The following is a 20,263-nucleotide window of genomic DNA, read 5'->3' on the forward strand; positions in this document are numbered from 1 at the left end:
CAGGGTCGGGCAGGGGAGGAGGCGGAAATGATGTAAAGCTCCCGCGCGAGGTCTCTGGGAGCTGTAGTCCTTCGGGCGCTGCCAGCCAATGAACGCGGCAAGAGCCGCACTGCGTCTCCCGGCAGCCCCCGCGGGCAGGCAGCGGGCGGGCGCCAAGCGGAAGTGCGTAAGGAGGAGGTGGAGGCGCCTGGCTGCTGAGGAGGCCGCGGGTGGAGCGGCGTCCGGTGAGTGCGGGTAGGCCCAGCCTGGCGCGGCGGCGCCCGGCCCTCCGTCATTGGGCTCTTCCCTTCCCCTTCCCTCCCTGTGCTGTGGTCCGAGGGCTCTCCGCGGCCGAGCCGCCCGCCCCGCCTGGGATTTGCCATCCCCCCGCTCCCCCGCCCTCTACAATCTGGGCCTTAGTGCGGCGCTGCCCCCCTGGCGGCCGCCACGTGCCGGGCGCAGCTCCGCGGCCCCCCCGGGCGGGCTCGGATGGGGCGCGGAGCGCTCCCGGGGCCCGATCTGAGCGGGGCCTCGAGTCTGGGCTGGGCCTGGCCTCCCGCCGCCGCCTCGCGTCCCCGCGGACGGTTGGAGCCGGCCCGGGCCTGTCCCCGGAGGCTGCTCTGGTCCCGCTCCGGCCCGGGCCTGTCCCCGGAGGTTCATCTCCCTATCCCGGCCCAGATTGTTTCTGGAGATTTCCGTTCACTGCCTGGGTCTCTGGGAACTGTCCCCGGAGATTCCTTCCCCCGCTTCGGGCTTTCGGCCTGTCCCCGGAGGTTTCTTCCCTTCTCCGGGGTCACGGGCTGTGTCCGGGATCCCCGCATGCTCTCTGCGGCACGGGAGGTGCTGTCTGTATTACCTGAGGAGGCGGTCGGGGCCGCTAGGCCCGCGGGGCCGGGGGGAGCAGCAGCTCGCAGGGGTAGCAGCTTGTCCGGGCTGCAGCCGCGACCCCGTGAGCTGGGGTTGGACCTCCGGTGGTGCGTAGCTCTCGTAGGGCTCACTCACCGGCGCTCAGCACCGTGTGCTTCTCGGTGCAGCAGGATGGGGTTGTTCACTCATACTCTGTGCTCTGTATCTTGTTTAAAAGTGAAGTTTGGTAGAACCTCAGGTGATGCGGCGGAATGGGCTTTGCAGTGGTACAGAGGCATGTGTGAGCCCTGAATCTTTGTTTTCACCAGGCTGACAAAGGCTTGTTTCCCTAACTCGTGTTGTTCTGGGGAGATTAATGTGTTTGAGGTTTCTATAAATGCATTTCAAAGTCTCCACAAGGTAGTTGTCACTCTAAGTGCCTCCTGAATGGCTTTCTGAATGCGTTTGTGCCAGAAGGTGACGCGATAGGTTTGGAATAAGCAGTACTCTGTGTAGCAGCCTTGGAAGGCGCAGGTTCACTTCTGTTTGGTGCGTGTGAGGACTCTGTAGATGTGGAGTGGGTGGTGGTGTGTGTGTGTAACAGCATTTCCTTGGGACTTGTCGGAGGTGGGGTACTCGTTCTTGTTTTTTAAGTATACAGTGATGCGTTGGATGCTGAGAACAGAATAAGAACAGATTTGTTTGTTGAAATAAACAATGTGTAGAACAGTTTGGAAAATGTTATAGGTTGCCTTATAGGTGACGGGTGGAAGGAGAAGAGCCTTCATCTGCTGCTTCTGCAGCAGTGTCAGCACAGAGCGCCTGTGTAAGAGGCTGCAGGGTCACATCAGCCAATGGACATTTTCAGGATGCTCTTTCCTAAGAGCACAGACAATTAAATCATCCAATTACTCTCTGCAAAGGACTCTTGCAGTGTTCCTTCCCGCTAGTAGTGAAGGCAGGTAGTTATGTCAATGTTTATGGTAAGGCCAATGTGATGTTTTAGGCATTTTTAATGTGTCTTTTGTGTGGACGCTGCCCTCAAGTGCTGTGGCTGAAAAGGAGAGCTGTCCTTTGGGTTTGTATTGCATAACCCTATTTCCATTCCTTTAAAAAGATATGTTTTGAAGCTTAGCCTCTCAGATTGCCTTTAAGGGACTATATTGTAGAGACAGAAAAAATGAGTATTTAGAGACAATAGTGCCTTCTCCTGTAGCGTTTAGTAGTTTGTCTGTATACTTGCTGCGGCACGTTGCAAGTGCCCAGCACAGAGTGAGGAAATGGCTGACTTTGTGAACTGCATTATTAGTTATACAATCTAACAGCAGGTAAGAGGATAAAATAAGGCAGTTATTGTAGAGACCTGTCTAAAATGCATGTCTTGTGACATAGGATCCTCTGTAGAGTCTAGGGCCTTGTGATTATGTCTAAATTTTCTTTGGATCCTGTTATATATTTTTCTTTCGTGTCCTTCCTACTGGGAATTAGTTGTTCCTACTTTAGAAGGAGCAGGGAGGGGCACCTGTGAGAAGTCAGTTTTAAGAGTTATCTCTGGAATCCTTAAGAAGCTGAAAATGCTGCTCCCGATGCAGTACTCCAGCAGATAGGCCTTAGTGTCCTGAGATGTCTTTTCAAAATTGGTGTTGATTACCCGTGAAAGCGTGTGATCTGTAAACGATGGGATCTCAGCGCAGGGAGTTTGCAGAGTTCTGGAGTCTGAATGGATGGCTGCAGGGTTGCACGGTTCCCCTGCTCCTGGGAAGGAGGAAGGCGTGGGGCAGTGTGTCGTTGCCAGCAAGGGTGTGGGAGGCTTTGCCGCCTGCTAACTCGAATGCCCACATTTTTACATCCTTTTTTTGTCCAGGGATCAAAAGGTGAAACCTTTTACCTGCCAGTTTACTGTAAAGAAACAACCCGGCCATGGTAAGGAGGCATCTATAGCTCGGTCCACCTGGTAATTTTGAGGTGCTTGCTGTACACGAGTTAGAGGGTGGCAGATCTTGCTGCCCTGCAGGGTGTCCATACGGACCCCGTGTTGGATGAATCCATGCCTGTGTTCTGCATGGAGTTCTTTGTCTGCAGAAGTCGTGCCTGTGTTTCTGATGAGTTGTGCTCTGGTGTCTTCCTGCGTTTTTCCTTCCTTGTTAATTCCATGTCTCTGTGCAAGCTGTGTGTCTCTGGAAAACATGGTCCTGCTCTTCAGGCTGTCCGGAAAGGGGTTTCCCCGTATGCTGGGATTTCAGAGCAGCCCTGTGCCTCTGGCCTTTAATTCTGTTTTGCTGGAAGCAAAGTTTTGTTATGTGTATTGTAAATTAAATGTGCATCCTGCTATTTGGGTTATGGTAATACAATTTAGCTCTCTGCTGCTTTCTCCAGCTTTTTTAAGACAGGAAGCTTCATAAACTATTTAAGAAAATAGTCATCCAGGTCAAGCCAGGCCTGTGCCTCATGAGCTCATGGGTGGGGTGTTTGAGATTGGCATGCTGCAGAAAAGCTGGTGAGCACCTTTTGACATGATTGGTGCTATTAGAAAACAAAAGTATTACGTATGTAAGGCACCAGGATATAAAGTAGGTGGCAATCCATGCAAGTCAGCAAACTTAATTATTTTTTATACCTGCTCCCACTTTCTCTATTTTAAAAGAAATCTTGTTTTGAGAGGCCTAGGGGGTGCTAAGCTGGACTGGTTAAGCCTGAGGATGCTTTTCATTGTAAAACTGTGGTATTCGCTTTTTAGCTGTATCACTAGCTCCCTAAAAGAATAGTGCAGTTTTGCCAGAAACTTGATTGTTGTTTTTTTTTAGCTCACTTGGCTTTGTCTTTGCAAAATGACAGTTTGCTGTGTTGGAACTTGTTAATTGTTTAAGCAGCTACATAGCCCTTGAACTTTTTTCCATATCTGGAAAAGTTTACAATATACTGAGCTGTGTTTAATGGCTGTGTGTGCCAGTACAATAACGTGTTTTTTGGGTTGTATGGTTTCCTCTGAATTACCATGGTACAGAGAGTTCCTCTGTGTCGCAGGATTCCTGCTGTATATTTAACCATATAGTTTAGTCCACAGGCCTCGAAAGAAAGAGGAATAGTGGTGTGGTGTTCATTGCAAAAGCTGTTCTGGCCCCCTGGGGAGGTTCTGCACGGTGATCCCTCAAGGCTGTGGAAACCACTAATGGCTGGCACTGGGGTTGTGCTGATTTACCTTGTGCTTGGTGTAGCTCTTATTTGTGCTTTGAACTGACCCCTGTTCTGGTGCGGGCAGACAGTTCAGCAAACACTCGCTGCTGGGCAAGCCCGGGAGCATGGTTAAAACTGCTTTGTGGGTTTCTGTAATGGGTCCCACGATGAGGAGAAGGTGTTGGATTTAGCACAAGAGCTCATCTTGTCTCCTCTGTTCCTGCTGGAGTGACGCCAAAGCGGTGCCTGGGAACAAGTAGGTGCCATTTTGTTTCTGCGTGGCAGGCCGGATTTGTAGGTCCGGAGTCTCTTGTACCATAAAGGAAAATATCCTTCCCCTCTTCACAGTGAAATAGAGCATTAGCAGAGGCTACACGATGGAGATAGTCACTGCTTTTAGGTTTGAGAAAGTTAAGAGTTTCTGCTTAATTTAGCTTTATCATGTCAGAGCTATGAATAGTAAAATCATGGGATTACATTTCATGCCAGCTGAGAATTGTGTTTGCGTTGTTTCACTCCATGGTAACCGGAAGCTGTCGCGTCCATGAAAAAGAAAATAATGGCACACAGAGGTGACACCCAGCCTCGCTGCAGGAACCCTGGAGTGCTGGGTCCTTACAGGGGGTGTAGTTTCCTCCAGGAAGAGTTTTCTGTCACTCTCCTTATTTCTATCACATATGAAAATACTTTGTACATTTGTGCCCTGTCATACACCAGTGAGGCCTCTCTGCAAAGCCCTGCTCATGGCTACTACTGCTGTGATAGACGAGCAAATGATCTGCTCGTAATTTCGGCTCCAAATTTGTCATCCAGCCATTTTTAGCCTGTCATGATTTACAGTGTAAGGTAGCTGTACAAAACCCAAAAAAGCTCCTGCTGTAATGCGAGGGGTGCTGTAACTTGTGCAGCAAGCCAGTGTGTGCTCTCCCCACCGCTGCTTGCATTTCACTTTTACCTTTGGTTGGGCGGAAGGAAGAAAGGAAAGCTTGGCAAGTAACCCCTTCGGTTTCTCTGCCTTGAGAGCACAAAAGATGATGGGTTGGGGGTGTCAGGGGTGCTAAACTGAAATTCTGTTCTCAAGGGAATTGGGCTCAGTATTGATGTTAACTTGTGCCTTAACAGAAGGCTGTACACATGATATCTTATGGGGGTTGTGTACCTGATTATTACAGTTAATTGCGGCTATAGGGCTGTGGATGAAATCGGTTTCCTGAGTTAAGGATCTGTGTATGCACTGTCTGATTAGCTTAAGTAATTTTGGCAGCCTTTTTTTACTGGGAAACGGTTCTGGGATGAATGGCTAACATCAGAATCCCTTCCTGTGTTTGTAAAATGTGAGGATTTGCCAGTATCTTGATTGTTTTAAATTTGATTTTCCCTTTTTTACTTAGGCGAGAGCTCAATCGCTTCTAATAAAGCAGTATTCAGAAACATAATTGATGGGAGACTTACACAAGGTATGTAAACACAGTACTGAAAACTATCTGTTCGAATAAGCTTATTCCATATGTTATTCCATACGTACAAGATTTCTGTGGACAAGCATTTACCTGTTTCGTAGCCTAGCAGAGTATAGGGATAGCCTGTTCTGATGGCTTGTGCTTACATATAACTGCATGATTTTTTTTATCTTTTTAAAATAACTTTTAATGTTATATGAAGTCATGGAAATCCTTGTTTTCCCCTGAGGTAACAAGATTCAAGTTAAGGTAGAGATAAATCAAGTGCTGGCTTGAGAATAAAGACGTGAATGGTTTTACCTTTTGCAGCTTATAAATGAGAGTTGCTGGAGCTGGTATTTTCATAGGTTAAATGTGTGAAGAGTAGTAATCCTTTAGGACAGATTCAATTTTGACTGTAACTGTACTGTGTATTTCAGAAGATGTTCCGAAGAGCCCTGGATTCAATTATTTTTTACATTTCTTGCTGTTTCTTTGGAAGCGTAACTTCCACGTTTTTCTAACTGCGTTGTGGTCACTGTAACGAAGGAAGTCCTGGTGTGCAGAGTCTGCTGGTTTCCAGCCTGCAGTGACCTGAGAGGGTTGGAAACTTCACTGGAGGTCACAGTTTATTCTTCCATCGCTGTGTGGGGAGTAGCACGATAACTTCAATTATACACAAGTTTGAATTCTTTTGGTTAACTGATTTGTGAATGGTTTTCTTATGTAAATTGGACCACTTCTTGCCTCTCTTGGGTGATCTGAAACTACAGGCACAAGGATTCACAGCCCCCCAACAGTTTTGACAAGGGTTCAGTTCACATCCAAAACCGGTTCAAAATAGTAGGGCTGTACTGTGAGGAAGCCATTAGTTTTGAGAAAGATCTGATTTTTCTGCTCATCTGTTCCCAGGTTGTGTAGGTTTGGATGCAAAAAGCTGATGAAATGGGTTTGTTTGGTTTTTTTTATTAAGGATGTTTTTATTCCGTGTTTAACAGAAAATCCAGCTGCCTGACTTCTGTAACAAAAACATCCAGATTTTTAATCAGCTTTTTCTTGGATTTGTTTTCTTTGAGCTCCCTGTCACTAAACTGTTTGAGTAACAACATAAGACTTTTTAAGATCAAAGATATATAAAATAAGCTTTTAACCAAGTAACTAGTGTCAGAATTCAAGTGACCAGTTGGTGTTTATATTTAGTCAAATTACTTAGAAAGGGATTGTTCAGCAGTACAATCTGCAGAATTAGTCATTTTTGGAAGAACCTGTAAATAGTCTTCTCTAACCATTTTATAGAACCTGCTTCTAATTATCTGAAACCGGGGCTGGAGCTCAATATTGTACTTCTTTAGGGATTAGTTTAATTGTGTGAAAACCCAAACATGCTTGAAGGGAAATCTTAATTTTGAAAGTATATAGGCTAGAGAGAAATTGGAACTGCTATTGACAAATTAATGCTTCTCTTGCTATGGCAGAATAATCTGAACTTTTTTTTACCCAAAGTGTGTTTTGTATTAAAGTAGAATGCACTGTTTGGGGTTGTTTGGGTTTTTTTTGTTTCCTTGGTTGGTTTTGGTTTTAGCAGTGTTGTCCAGGAAAATTTTTGTTGCAGAGGTTGGTAGATGTAGTTCTAAGCTTTCGTTTAACTTATGTCGTTAATCTCCTGAAAACACACACTGGATACTTGATCTAGAAAGAGGAATTGTTCTGCTTTTTGTTACCCTAATGAAATTTGAACTGGACGATTAGAAATAGCATTTTAATTTGCAGTCCACTGGGCTGGCAACAGGAGCTGTGCAGGTGGCTTTTTTTTCTTCCCCTTAACTATTCTGTTGCTATCAAGAGCATACTTAATTCTTGGTGCAAGACCAAACCTTAGCTTGAAAAGGAAGAATTGAGTAGAAAGTGAGATTATTAGACTTTGATTTCTGAACTAGCAATGCCAGTGTGTGCTTTCTGTACTCTGTATGTTACTGCTGGCACTTCCAGTGGGCTCTGACACGTAGAGAGCTGCAACTTGTTTTGCACGTAAGTAACTTAACAGCAGAATCTCATGCAGCTGCAGTACAAAGCTTGCTGGGAAACAGATTTTACATAGTTGTCATGCATAGCAAGGTTAATCTGTCACGCTTCTGCACTGCTTTTTTAGAACAGGAGCTTTAGTTCGCATCAGTGTATTGATGGTTGTCAAACTTAACTGATTTAGGAATATTATTCCCAACTTTTAATGTAGTATAGGAATTTGTGGTAGTCAAGCTGCTATGGTCATTATTTTAATTTGCTCTTTGATAAAACATGGCTCTGGGAGCCTGCAGGGGAAGAGCAGGTGCCAAGTGTCTTCATGCTGACCCCGGGGGTTTGAAGGGAGGGGGTTTTGGGGTGTTCTCTGGCTGTGTCCCTTGGCATGAGCTGCCAGAGTCCTGCCATCCTCCTGGCAGCCTCAGCAGGTGCAAGTGCAGGGTGCTGCTCGGGTGCAGATCCTTCCAGGGAATTAACGTGTGGTATGAAAAATATCCTATGGGGCACTTGCTGCAGAAAAGAAAAGAATAGCTCTTCTATTCTTTGCCAGGTATGTGTCTAGAAACAAAGATTGCTCTGATTTGACACTGGTGTCAGGCTGCTTTTACCAAGTGTGTGGAGCCTGAGTGCAAGAGGCAGTACTAGGGACAGCATTTATTACAGTTCTACATGTGTTTTTACGTTAGCCCTGTAGCTCGTGTTTGCGTATTTAACCAACTTTTCCTATCTGTGATAGTCCGCATTCAAGTAGCAATTTGGTATTGGGCACAGTGCAACTCTGTAGGTAGACAGTTAAATTGAAACAAGATCATACTGAAATTAATTCTGAAAGGTGCTGACAGTTGTTAGTTACTGTCGTGTTTTATTTGACACTTCTTATTTCCTGTAGTTCGTCATTGTGTCTTAACTAATACTTGGCAGTTCTTAACAGGGGTATTCTTGCCCAAGTCTTCCCATGCATCTCCAGGTGCCACCGTCCTCCTCTGCTTCTCTGCGAGTCAGATGAATTAAAATGCACAGAAGTGGTGAATTTCACAGGGTTATGAATTACAAGATCATGAGTAGGACTGGATTTTTAATTGCTTGATCAGGTTTTCTGCCTCTGTTAGGCCCGGATTTAGGTGATTACTATTGTTTAAATAGCTACTTTCTTATTTTCAATGCTTTTAAAAAGAGCACAATGCTGACACTTCTGTTTGTGTCATTATTTTCTAATATCTTTGATATCTTTGTAGAATACTAACTGGGATATAGGGTCAATCAGCAATAAATAATTTTTATCTTCTGGGGTTTTAAATTTGTAAGGAGGTGTTTCTTGGCTAGGACAAAGGCTGCCACAGTTTAAATTGATATAAGCCTTTCGGGTATCTTTGGTTTTTAGGAAATGAAAGTGATTTTTTTTTTTTTTTTACTGTGTAGTTCTGTGACTTTTTAAAATAAGTTTATTTTTATAGTCGTTGCTGTTGCCTTATTGTGCAAAGTACACTGTGTAAGGATTTTGTAGGGGTTTTTTTTAAGAATTAACTAATCTTGTTTGGGTTTTGGAGCTCAGGATTATGAATTGTAGAGCTGGCTGAAGGAGAATTAATTTTTTTGTTCCCTGATAATGAAGGCTGTTGTGAGCAAATAGAGTAGCGGTTCAGCCGCTTCTTCCCGAGCGGAATGTTTGTGCTAGTGAACACTGGATGGATGACAAGACACCCAGGCAGGAGCGCTTTCTCTAATGAGGTGCTATCTTGTTTACTTTGGGGCTTAGAGCAAAATAAACCGTAACTGTTTCATTAAATGCTGGCCTGAAAGGAACAAGTAAACTTTTGTTTTCCTACCAGAATTATATAGAGCTTCCTATAAATGCTTTTACAAAATATTTAATATTTGAAAGTTAGTTTATTAAACACTATGCAATAAACTGAAACGACTGTAGCAAGTTTTGCAGCACTGTGCACACTTCTAAGGTATGTACATACGCCATTTTGCTTGTTTCCAAATGACTTAGTGTTTATGCTCAGTGTATTATAGACAAATGAAGACAACTAAATTGCTTCTTTTGGTAGGGACATATCTGCTGTATTTTTCTCTCTGAGCTGGCGAATTGTGGTGCTATGTGTTACAGCAATCCTCGATGACATGCTTGAGATGGAGTGATTTCAGCTGTAACGTCTTGTTAGATGGCTTTTCTGAACAGTGCCGTGGTGGTTCTGTTCTGCTTTAACATCTGCAAAAGGTCTGAAATAATGATGAGTACTGCTTGAAAGACTGCAAAAAAAAAAAAAAAAGGGAGGATGGAAAGAGACAGTCATTAAAGTAATATAGGCCAATTGGAAATAGGAAACAAATTCCTGGAAAAAGGCATTGTGAAAACTAGAAATGTTCTTAATTTGACCTGTGTCTTGGCATGTAGAAATGTTCTTTACAGTGTTCTGGAATACGAAACTTCTGGACTATGATTTCTGCTTCAGCAGAGAACGTTGAACACGTTTCCTACTTTCCTTTCCATATCTGGAAGAAAGGTTAGCTGTTCTTGCTTGTTGTGTGTTGTCTTGGTTCATTTTTTTTGTAGTGGTGCTCTAAATATGAAAAGAGTATTCTACAAAAGATAATTCAGCCAGCTTTTTATCTGGATGACACCTGTGTGCAGTGGATTCTACCAAAAGTTTGTGGTAATGTTAATGTTTGGGGAATAGGTGAAAAAAACAAATAAAACCTAAGTGTTTTATCACAAAGCAAGAAAAAATAGTTATGGCAATCTTTTTTTTTTGGTGGTAGCCACTGTGAAAGGCTGAATTGAAAGACAAGATTTTTCCCTTACATGGATGTTTAGACAGACAGACATGATGACAGTAAAAATAATTACCAAAAAACAGTCTTATGTTGTAGTGTTCTTTATTTGGCTTTTTTCAAAGATTGGTAAGCATGATTTAGAAAACCCTAAACCTTGCAATGCAACCTTCCCTTTTGGGTGAGAAAAGGACTTAATTGCTGTTTAAGAGAAAGTAAAATCTTCAAGTAGCCTTGAAACCTTTTTTCAATGAAGTAAACAGAAGAAATGAATAGCTTTAAACAAGTTTATTTTATGGTTGAACATAGAGTAAATGCTATTCCTGCTGTCAGATCAGGGGTTTAATAACATGGAGTAATTTATGAGGTTGTGTTTACTGTTGTTTTCTTTTTTAAAACTTACACCCCTCTAGCAGTGCATGGAAGGATACTGAAATGTAATTATAGACCTGTCAAAACAGCTCACAGTGGACTGGTGGCACCCTTTGAAGACGGCGATATACTGATGGATGAATTTGTCAGGAAAACAATTGTTTCTCTTGGCTTGTGGATTCTCTTTAACAATATGGGAAAATACTTAGTCCTGAATCCAGTAAGACCATACAAATGAGCTGAGAGAAATTACTTCAATACGTCTGTACCAGTGTAATGACAGCGATTAGTATGTATGTAAGAGGAGGTGGGGTGGGGCGCAGGGGAGGCGGGGAAGGAAGGAATAAGTAGTCTTAAAACTTGGAAAGCTTGAATAACTGTTCTAGAAGCTATGTTCTTTGTAAAAGTACATGAAAGAATTCACAGTGAAGTGGGCAATGAACTTTTGCATTGGATGCGCTCTGTTGAAATGCTTAAGACATGATGGACGTTTTGGGTACAGCACAGGATGAGAGCTTAAGGCTCCTGTTGATCGTTGGTGGCAGTAAGTACGACAGTGTACATACAAAGATGCTTCAACGCTTTTTCTTCTCATTTCAGGTTTGCATCCTGATCTCATAATTGACAAAGCTGAGACGGTGAAACCTGACTGTTGAAGGGTGCAGGGTGTGAACCTGCTCAAGCAGGTAGGCACACAATAGGAAAGGAAATCTTCAAAAGTGGTAAAACTGCCTGCCTTGGGATTTGGAACAAACCTTCTTGTATCCCCTCTGTCCTGGTCATACTGCAAGTTAAACTGTATCCACTGAATTCTTTTTTTCGTTGTTGCTGTGCAAAAAGAACTATACAGGATTTGAAGAAAAAACTCGGCCTTATGTCTTGGAATGATTTGGTTTGTCTTTCCAAATAGCTGGTAAATATAAGGGTGAAAGAGAACAAATTTTGTTTATACCCTGGTGACTTTTGGGACAAAAGGAGTGCTTCCCCCTATATACCTTAATTGGCCAGATTATTAAATGTCGTACTGATCTAAATTGTTAAACCCTCATATTTCCAACACCTCCCCACCCCCTGGTTTGCTCTTTTGCTGAAGCGTTGCACTGATTTCAGTCAGTGGCCATAAAAGTTCTCCTTAACTATTCTGAATAATTAAATTCTGAAGCTGAGGTAGCTAGTGGAAGTGTACAGCAGTAAGAGACTCTTGACAGTGACTTTTTTTCACTGCTGTGGAGCAGAGTTGAGCTGTTCTTTTGGGTTCTGTCAGGAGACTTAAAACAAGTAAAACATTAACTTTACTGTCGCTGTTTTGTGACAAAAGTTTTGTCTTCTGGGCAAAGTCCATTGTGGTGGCTTAGTAGGAGCATTTGCTCTTCCATTGTTTTCACCACTTTGAGTGGTATGATGGATTGCTGTGAGGATTTAGAAATGGAGAAGGCAAACTTTGTTCCTTGAAATAACCTCCAAATTTTAGGAAACACTTATTTTGAGAGTGAGAGGCTTCCAGGCTGTTGGTTCTCCATCTTGTACCACCCCTCTTATTTGTCAGTAGGGTTTGTACAAATGGGGTCACAGAATCGGTCTAGATTAAAGGTATTCTTTTAAAATAGAACATTTGTAACCTCTGTCATGACATGGATTAAGTTTAGAATGTAGATGAACAATTCCTTGTATTGGCAGGATGGGAACTTTGTACATGGGCTTTGTTGCTAAGGGAGTAATTAGCGATTTGCACGTTTTCTGCTGAAATGCCCACGCTTCTTACCATAAGAGTTAAAAAAAAAAAAAATATAATGCTTAATGATTTCCTTTGGCAGTGTACTTACAGCAGACTAAACAGCTGTCTGTTAGATTTCTTTCAGTGACCAACTTCTGTGATTTCAGATCTGGCTTGCAATAAACACAACTAATTTGAAATCTGTGTGGTATGAGTGAATTTAGCAAACTAATTTGGAATACAGATAGTTTCTTCGTACTTGGTGTGTGTTGTATTATGAGGTATGTTATATGGTGTAGTTTTACAGCAGATAAACAAGATGTCAAGTCTCTATTTTCCGATAGGGTAATACCTTACCAGAGCTTTTAAACTTGGCACACTCAAGATCAGTGCTGGTATTTTTGAATGTGAGACTATACTATTTGGGAAGATCTGCTGGACAGCTTATAACTGGGTCTTCAGAAAGACAACGCGAGAAAGAACAATTTTGAAAAGTTCTGGCAATGTTTCCAGGAGCGCATCTCTACCAGATGCGTGCAGTCACGCTCATCTCTGCCGAGAGATGAGACCCGTGTCAGGCAGCGGGGATCAGCCGTGTCCCCTCGAAGGTAGAGGTGGAGGCAGTGTCACGGGAAGGCAGTTGTGTAGCTGTAAGCAGGAAGGAAACGTGAGCTCTGGCAGAGCAGCCTGCTAAGGACAGGTCTCCAGAGCACTGTGTAAATGCTTCTGCTGCAGTCCCCACTCAGGACCAGACACGTTGTACCTTCCAGTGTTTCAAAAAGCAGTGCTCCCCTGTGAGCTGTGTGGGGCTGTATGCATGTGTGTGCATTGGGGGCACAGCGGTGTGTTCAGTGGAAAAATCTAAATGGAAAGGAAAGTGAGCAGCCACTGCTGCTTTCTCAGTTTGCTTCATTTACTGGCATCTCTTTCTTTAAAATCAGAGTAATCCTTAGGATGCTTTATAAGAATATATTCTTTCAGAACAGTATTTTTGCTTACCAGCTGAACACATTTTATCTGAGTCTGAGCTTAGAACAACTAAATGTATACCACAATAAGTTTACAGCTGCAGTGTTAACACAGAGCAGCTGAAATGACTCCAGTATTTGGTTTGTTTAACCTTTTGGGTGCTGATAGAGCATAGCAACTCAGTTTCTATTCTAGTAGGAGTTACCTCACATGTTAGGAATGAATCAGCTTTAAAAATATTGACAAAGATAAAAAAAACCTTCTAAGACAAAGGAGCTTTTGGCACACATCACACATACCAAACTAATGTTTGGCTAGTAAGTGCTGTGGATCCAAGTAAAATACGAAGACTATTAAACAGCTCAAAGTAAGTGATACTTTAAAAATCTGTTTTGGGGCCTTCTCAGGACTTACTGCCACTTCTGCTCTGCGCGGTCAGTCAGTCTAACCATCTGCTTTTTCTTGGAAAATGGTTTATTATAGAAGGGACACAAAAGAGAAGAGCTGTGGTCAAAGCTGTTTCAATGATATTAGTCTATAAAAATATATCAAGCGGTATGGAGTTCAGTGTAAATAAAGGTAACTTACAGATGATAATACATTGAAGTGTAGTTTATTCTTGAACTACGGGGTTGTCACTTAATACAGAGCTATCCTGAAATTACACAGTTTATGGGATATATTTGTAATCTCCTTACAGAACATAGCTTATGGTATCAAAGCACTCAGGATTCGGTTGGGAGCAGCTCTCTGATTCTGAGGGGCAATATAGATCATCTTCCTCTACCTTCTAGTAGTTCCCATCGCCATTTGTTCATTCTGTGTCTCTTCCTTGATTGTTTTGGCAACAGACTAGGAAATGTTGCTGTTTCAACAGATATATTTAGTAAATTAAAAGGAAATGTTTATATATGGTCCTTTCACAGATTTTTTTTTTCTCCCCTGAAAAATGGCCATGCATAAGAATGAATTTTGCTTCTTCAGTGATAGTGCTTTTTTATTTTTCATCCCAGGTGTGTTTTATTTTTTCCTAGTAAAGCAGGAAACATTTAATTTTTATTTTTATTCTACATACTTTCTAGTGTGGAATATCATAAAATATTTCAGTTGAATTGAAAGGGAAGAACAGGAACATGTAACATGATTTTTAAAACAAAAGCTGACTTCCTATTTCTGGAAAGTACCAGCTCCCATGATGAGTGACCCAGTTTCTCAGCAGTTGCTCCTGTGACGGGCGTTGCGCTGTTCCTGAGAGTGCCCTGGCAGTAACTGGAGTATTTGGTAACCATATATGTAATTTGGCTTTGGAGAGCGACTGAAAGTGAAGACATTGCAAGTCAGTCCACTGGAATTTGCTTAAAATGGATACAGCAGCAGAAGTACTTGATTGGTTGTGTTTATGTACCTAAATGTCTCTATTTTTAATCAGTAGGTGAAAAAAAGGATAAACTTTTACTAACATAGTTCCTTTTTTCTTTCTGTCTCTAATTCATTAGTCACTTCTGTGGGAAAGTTTATTGACAACTTTTATTCAGTACTCAATTAATGCAAATTTTGTCTTTATAATCCTTTTCCTAATTCTCAGAGCAATTGTTGTTTTTCCCCTCTTCTAGAAAAGGGGTGATGAACGTTGGAGAGTGTTTGTTTCACAGATGCTCGGGTTTTGGCAGTTTGTTGTCAGAATGCCTCTCTTTGTTTCCTGATTTGAGATGCTTTTCAGCCCTTGAAATAAATAATTAACTTACAATATGTAACCTCCGGGTGATCACAACAATTACTGATGCTCAGTTTTCTCGGGGACTCCGTGATCTCAGGTACTTGCACAGTGATTATTTTATTCTCTCCTAGGGCAGCAGAGGCCAAGGGCTTACGCTTACTTAAATAGAGCAGATTGTTAGGGGGTCTCAAAGCCACAGGCAGTCGTGGACGGCTGTTTGGGTTAAAAACATTGATTAGATTTTTACTACATGATCCTTTGTGGCTCTCATGTATTTTGAGCTTCTGTAGGTGATGTGAGAGAGAGAAAATGTTTTACTAACTTTAAAGGGAAAACATGTCATTTCTTGTAGAAATTCCTAAAGAATTCTGTTAAATGCTAAATAAATTGCTTCTCATGCTGTGAATGAAATTCATGTGGTGTTTAAAGAGAGCAGGTTTTCTTCTCAATTTCGTCAGCTACTTCTGGAATTGCAGAGTTCACATCTTCAGTTGGTAAACTGCTAATGTGGAATACTCGACAGTCTAAACACTTAACTCAAACTAGCACTTAGTCCCTTTTCCAGACCACCACTGAAACCTCCAGTTTCTAGGAATGGAAATAAAGGAGACTGGGAATTTAATCCGAGGAGGAAGAGTCCCCCTTGCTGCTCGCCAAGTCAGGGGCCAAAGCATTTTCCATTTAAGCTGAAGAACTCTACTGGAACCAACAGGGACTCGAAAGCTGGAGCATATTTTGCAGCATGATCAAATTTTAGATTGTCAGGAATTTTGTTATGGCTGGTTACAGGGATTAAATAGGTCAAGTATTGCTACAGTTGAGAAGGACTGTAATGGCTGGACAGAAAAGGCACTAGAGCTCCTCTGACCTGTCTCTGGAATGCCGAGTTTGCTTCCGCAGCCCTTGGTGGAAGGGAGCTCACAAAAGCAGGTTGTCGTTGGCATGATGGGGAAAGTTTGTGAAGGTACCTGTGGGAAGCTGCAAAACCGTGTGTTATGCATTTGACTCTCTTGGATACTAACAGGAAAATCTGGCCAGCTGAAAGAAAAACAACATCTTGGATTTTATCAAAATTTGTACTACCCTTCAAATGTAAACAATATGACACTCCCTCCTCTTAATAATGCTGAATATTTCTTTCCCTGGAGGTAAGAGATGATGAAAATCCTTTAGAAAATCTTGCTGGCTGATACAAAGTTGATGCTTACAAGAGAACACATCGGGTAGGGTGTAACTGAAACAATTATGTGGTCGGACTGTGTTCCCTGAAACATCTTCTAAGGGACTCTCTACCTGGATACATTGCTGAAAATAACCCAGGTAATTCATAACTATAGCTATTTTGAGTCATTTAATGCTACGGCATAATCTCTTCTGTCTTTAGCATTTGAGTGACACTGTGAATATTTGGAAGGACATCTGAATTACTTTGGCTGCAACAGAACTCCTCACTGGATGATAGACGCTTGTAACTGATCATAGCAACTGCATAAACTGCACAAGCAGACAGGACACGTGTGTCTGGGATTTAACCTGAGCACTCGTAGCAAAGCAGATCTGTACAAATAGGGTAATATTAATCTATCTTGGATTATAATTTTTGTTCATGGTTCCTTCTGAAAATTTAGAGAAGATGGGGGTGTGTGGTTTTTTTTGACAATAAGACTTTTTATTTCTTCATTGTTCTTTAACCCAGTGACAGCTGGCTGTATTGACAGTGATGTGACTGAAAGGAAATGGTTTGTCTCTTTAGAGGTATTCTTGCTTAAGCTAGCAGCTTGGCCTCTGCCTGTTCCTGGGTTTTGCATTAACTTGCTGCTTTCAGCTGTAGCACTCAAATTTGTAATTACTCTGGGTTGAAAACCTTTTATTCTTTTTGCAGATTTCCTCCTTAGACTGAAATAAACCTTCTATTCTGAGCCCAACACCATTCATCTGTTATTAGGCAGCCACTTCAAACACTCCGATTTCCAGTGTTATCGAGCTTCATGTCCCTCTGTAGTTTGTCAGGCTGCCAGATGCTGCCTGTTCTCTCCAATCTGCCGTGTGACTTCATTTTTCAAATACTTTTATTACCCTGTTTCCTTCAGGTACAACTGACAGGTGCTTGCAAAGATGTCTAAAACTAACAAATCAAAATCTGGATCCCGTTCTTCCCGTTCGAGGTCTGGATCAAGATCACGCTCGCGTTCCTTCTCCAAATCTCGCTCCCGTTCTCGTTCTGTCTCACGGTCAAGAAAACGCAGACTTAGGTAAGTATGTGCAGCTCCGAAGCCAAAGGGTGTAACGGTGGTTTTCCTCTCTGTCCTGTTCAGATGGTTTGTCACTTAATTCTTTCCCAGGGAAAGACTTTGATTAGATTCGAGGACAGATAGTGTCCTGTGGCTTAGGCTGTTTCCTGCCAAGCGGTGCTGTTTTCAGTTGTAACTGTTTCTCAGCATTGTCAAGAAACTTCTTTTGAGCCCTTGATCTGGTCTATGTAGCATGTTTTTTTTTTGGTGAACCATAACTTTACTTTTCTGTGCAGGTCTCTTTCCCCTAATATGCATACTAACAGATACTCTCATGTACAGTTAGATCAGAAGGTGTTTTTGTTAGTAGAGCTCATTCTGTCAGGGGTACAGCCCACACTGAAGTTGTTACAGCCTTTTTAGACTGGGCCCTTAGGGAAGACCTCTGTGCTTTGTTTTTCCTCGAAGGTATTAATAGAAGCCTCTGTCAAAATGCATGTGTGGTTTTTTTCCCCATGTTCTTGTGCGGTTCTTAATTGCTGCTGTGTGTAACAGGATAGCCTGTTGTGCTTTTCCTAATGCTAAGTACGCACAATTTCTGAGATCCAGTTCCCTGTATTAAAAGTATTCATGGTTAATGATGATGTTTGCAATTGCCAAAGCAGGACAAAGTGCAAAAAAATCATAGCTTTTTATCCTGACCTGGGTTTATTTTGAGATTTTGCTTTTGATCAGACATTTACTTTACTGCTGTGAGAGAGTTTAAGTGCGTGTTCCATAGTCAGAGTGGGGAAGAAAGAGTTGGGAAGGAAGGTCCGTAGCAAACCGTGCTCCTTTGTTTTGTTAAATATCTTTGGCTTTTTTTAAGCTTTTAATGTAATTGATCCCAGGCTTGAGGGGCCTTTGCAGATGTTGCATGCTTTCTTCCTCTTTCTAAAAACGAATTCAGACGAGTTTTAATGTCAGTTTAAGATGCTGCTATGAAAGGTAGGGGCAAGTTTTGTTGTTTCCCTGCCCCTCCCCTGAACATACAGGAGTCAGTTAACAGAGATGGTAGTTCTGGATGGATAAAGTAGATAAAGTTAATTGCACTGCAGTTAATTTTGAGAAATCATTAATGTGCATAGTGGTTGTTCTTATCTCCCTGAATTGCTTCTGATCAGGCCAGTTACAGGCCTGATATCCCTGGATATCAGGATATCTGTGTTTTCTTTTTCTTTTGGCTAAGCATTTTGTATCTGGCAAAGGCATTCCAGTTGGACTGGGGATAATGATGTTCAGCTGCTTTTTCACTAATCTTAAATTAATAACACATATTCTGAAAAATCATTAGACTGTAAACACATGCAACTGTTAACAATTAAAGAGATTTTTAAAATGCAGAGGCTCTAATAAATGTACAGTTGGAGAGAGGAGGACATGGCAAAACTAAATTAGAGGCGGAGACTTGAGTCAAACGGAGTTCTTTGCAGAAGGAAGCTGGAATGCTGGAAGATACGTGGTCATTTGGGAATATCTGCCTGGCTATGAAGGAACTTTGACAGTTGAAAACAAAGGCACCCTGTGCAAACATGAGCATTTCCTCTCTGCTGCTGCTGAATCTACTTGTGCTCTGTAAATAACTCCTTTAAAAAAAAAATCAAAATGGATGGGGTTAGTACAGGCAAGTCATCTTGTGTGGCGTTAGGATGTTCTCTGAGGTAGGTCTCGTGGTATCTTGGCATAGAAGTCCATTATTGTGTACTTCAGCATACACCACAAATTTTTTTACTCTTCATTTGGTAGTTTTATTGTTTGTTCTACGTTGTATTGTCATGTTGGTGTCTGCCTAGTATTTCTTGCTTTCTTTATGACTTTATTTTTCATTTTTAAATATTGTAAAATGGTAGGTGCTTTAGAACTGGAGCAGTGTGTGTTAGCTGGCTAGCTACAGTGGCTGGCGGAGTTGGGAGAATTATTATTTGTGGTGTTTCTTTTACATAATATTGACTGTATTTTTCTAAAAAGATTTCTTGTAAATCATCTCTGCAACTTTTGGAGTGAAATTCTCCTGCTGCAAGCCTCTCTGAAATGATAGAGCAGATTTTGGAAGCGGCATACAACAGGTCTCTTGCTGGTAATTGGTCACAAACGCAGCAGTTGTCTGAAAATGGGAGCATACGTTCTTAGTGCTTTTGAGTAGGGCCCATTACAATTGGTTCTTGCTGTCTGCCTCTGCTTTTCCTTCTTGTTGTGCGTCGAGTGAGGAAGTATCTCAGATCAGTTATGTAGGTTTTTTGGGTTGTTTGAAGTAAAGGACGAAACATGTTAAAATATCATTGAACGGTTTGCTGGCAATGCCTATGGTATGAATAAACACTTGCCTGCTAAACTGTAACGTATTTGATAGGTGGAAAAAATAAAAACAGAACTAAAGTTTTTCTCTGACTGCATGCACGTATGCTAATCTTGTGGGAATTCTAACGGCAGCGTTGTATGCCCTTAATTTAGGGGTTTGGGGTGTGCGTGGAGAGGGGGCAGCAGTGAGCTGTGTGTTGCCAGTCTGTAGAAGCAGTACATGGCTATTGCGGTGTGACCGATGGCTCTTTTAGAGGCGCATCTCTTAATCTAAGAAGGGACTGTGGAAATTATTTCGGTGCATATTATTTACTAAAATTACATTTGGAAAAATCTCTTTTCTATTTAAACTTAGTAGTTGGATGCTTTCTCTGTTTTGCTAATGCAAATTTGCTGAAATCTCAGACTTTCAGAAGTTTGTATTTTTCCAGCAGCTGTGAAATATTTACTGTAAAGCTGGCACTTAGCTACAGCGAGGCTTTTAAACAGTTACTCAGCTGCATCCCCAAAAATTTAGTGGAAGAGACTATTGGAACAATTAGCCCTTAACGTTTTGCCACTTAAATCTGTATTTGTCTTGGATTTGGTTCTGTCCTGTATGAGTGTTCTTGCGTGGCGTGGTGGCGAGCAGAGGGACACTGAACAGTGCCATCTCGCGGCGTCAGGATGGAGGGCGAGCACATCCCTC

The 20,263-nt window shown here is 42.1% G+C and overlaps 1 protein-coding gene across 7 annotated transcripts in view; it reads left to right on the forward strand.

Moving 5' to 3' along the window:
* The first annotated feature begins 113 nt into the window (after positions 1-113).
* THRAP3 (thyroid hormone receptor associated protein 3) overlaps positions 114-20,263 on the forward strand; it is a 32,327-nt gene continuing 12,177 nt past the window's right edge. For 2 of the 7 annotated variants that reach the window (XM_054223404.1, XM_054223410.1), the window contains exons 1-4: positions 143-224; positions 5,391-5,456; positions 11,208-11,293; positions 17,098-17,259. In XM_054223404.1, the coding sequence (XP_054079379.1) occupies positions 17,123-17,259 (137 nt within the window). In that variant the 5' untranslated portion in view covers positions 143-224; positions 5,391-5,456; positions 11,208-11,293; positions 17,098-17,122. Of the gene's footprint in view, positions 225-5,390; positions 5,457-9,858; positions 9,968-10,648; positions 10,901-11,207; positions 11,294-17,097; positions 17,260-20,263 lie in introns of those variants that run through there. The other 5 variants (XM_054223406.1, XM_054223407.1, XM_054223405.1 and 2 more) reach the window with 5 other exon arrangements.

Source organism: Rissa tridactyla, chromosome 18, assembly GCF_028500815.1.
Source record: "Rissa tridactyla isolate bRisTri1 chromosome 18, bRisTri1.patW.cur.20221130, whole genome shotgun sequence".
Lineage (NCBI taxonomy): Eukaryota > Metazoa > Chordata > Aves > Charadriiformes > Laridae > Rissa > Rissa tridactyla.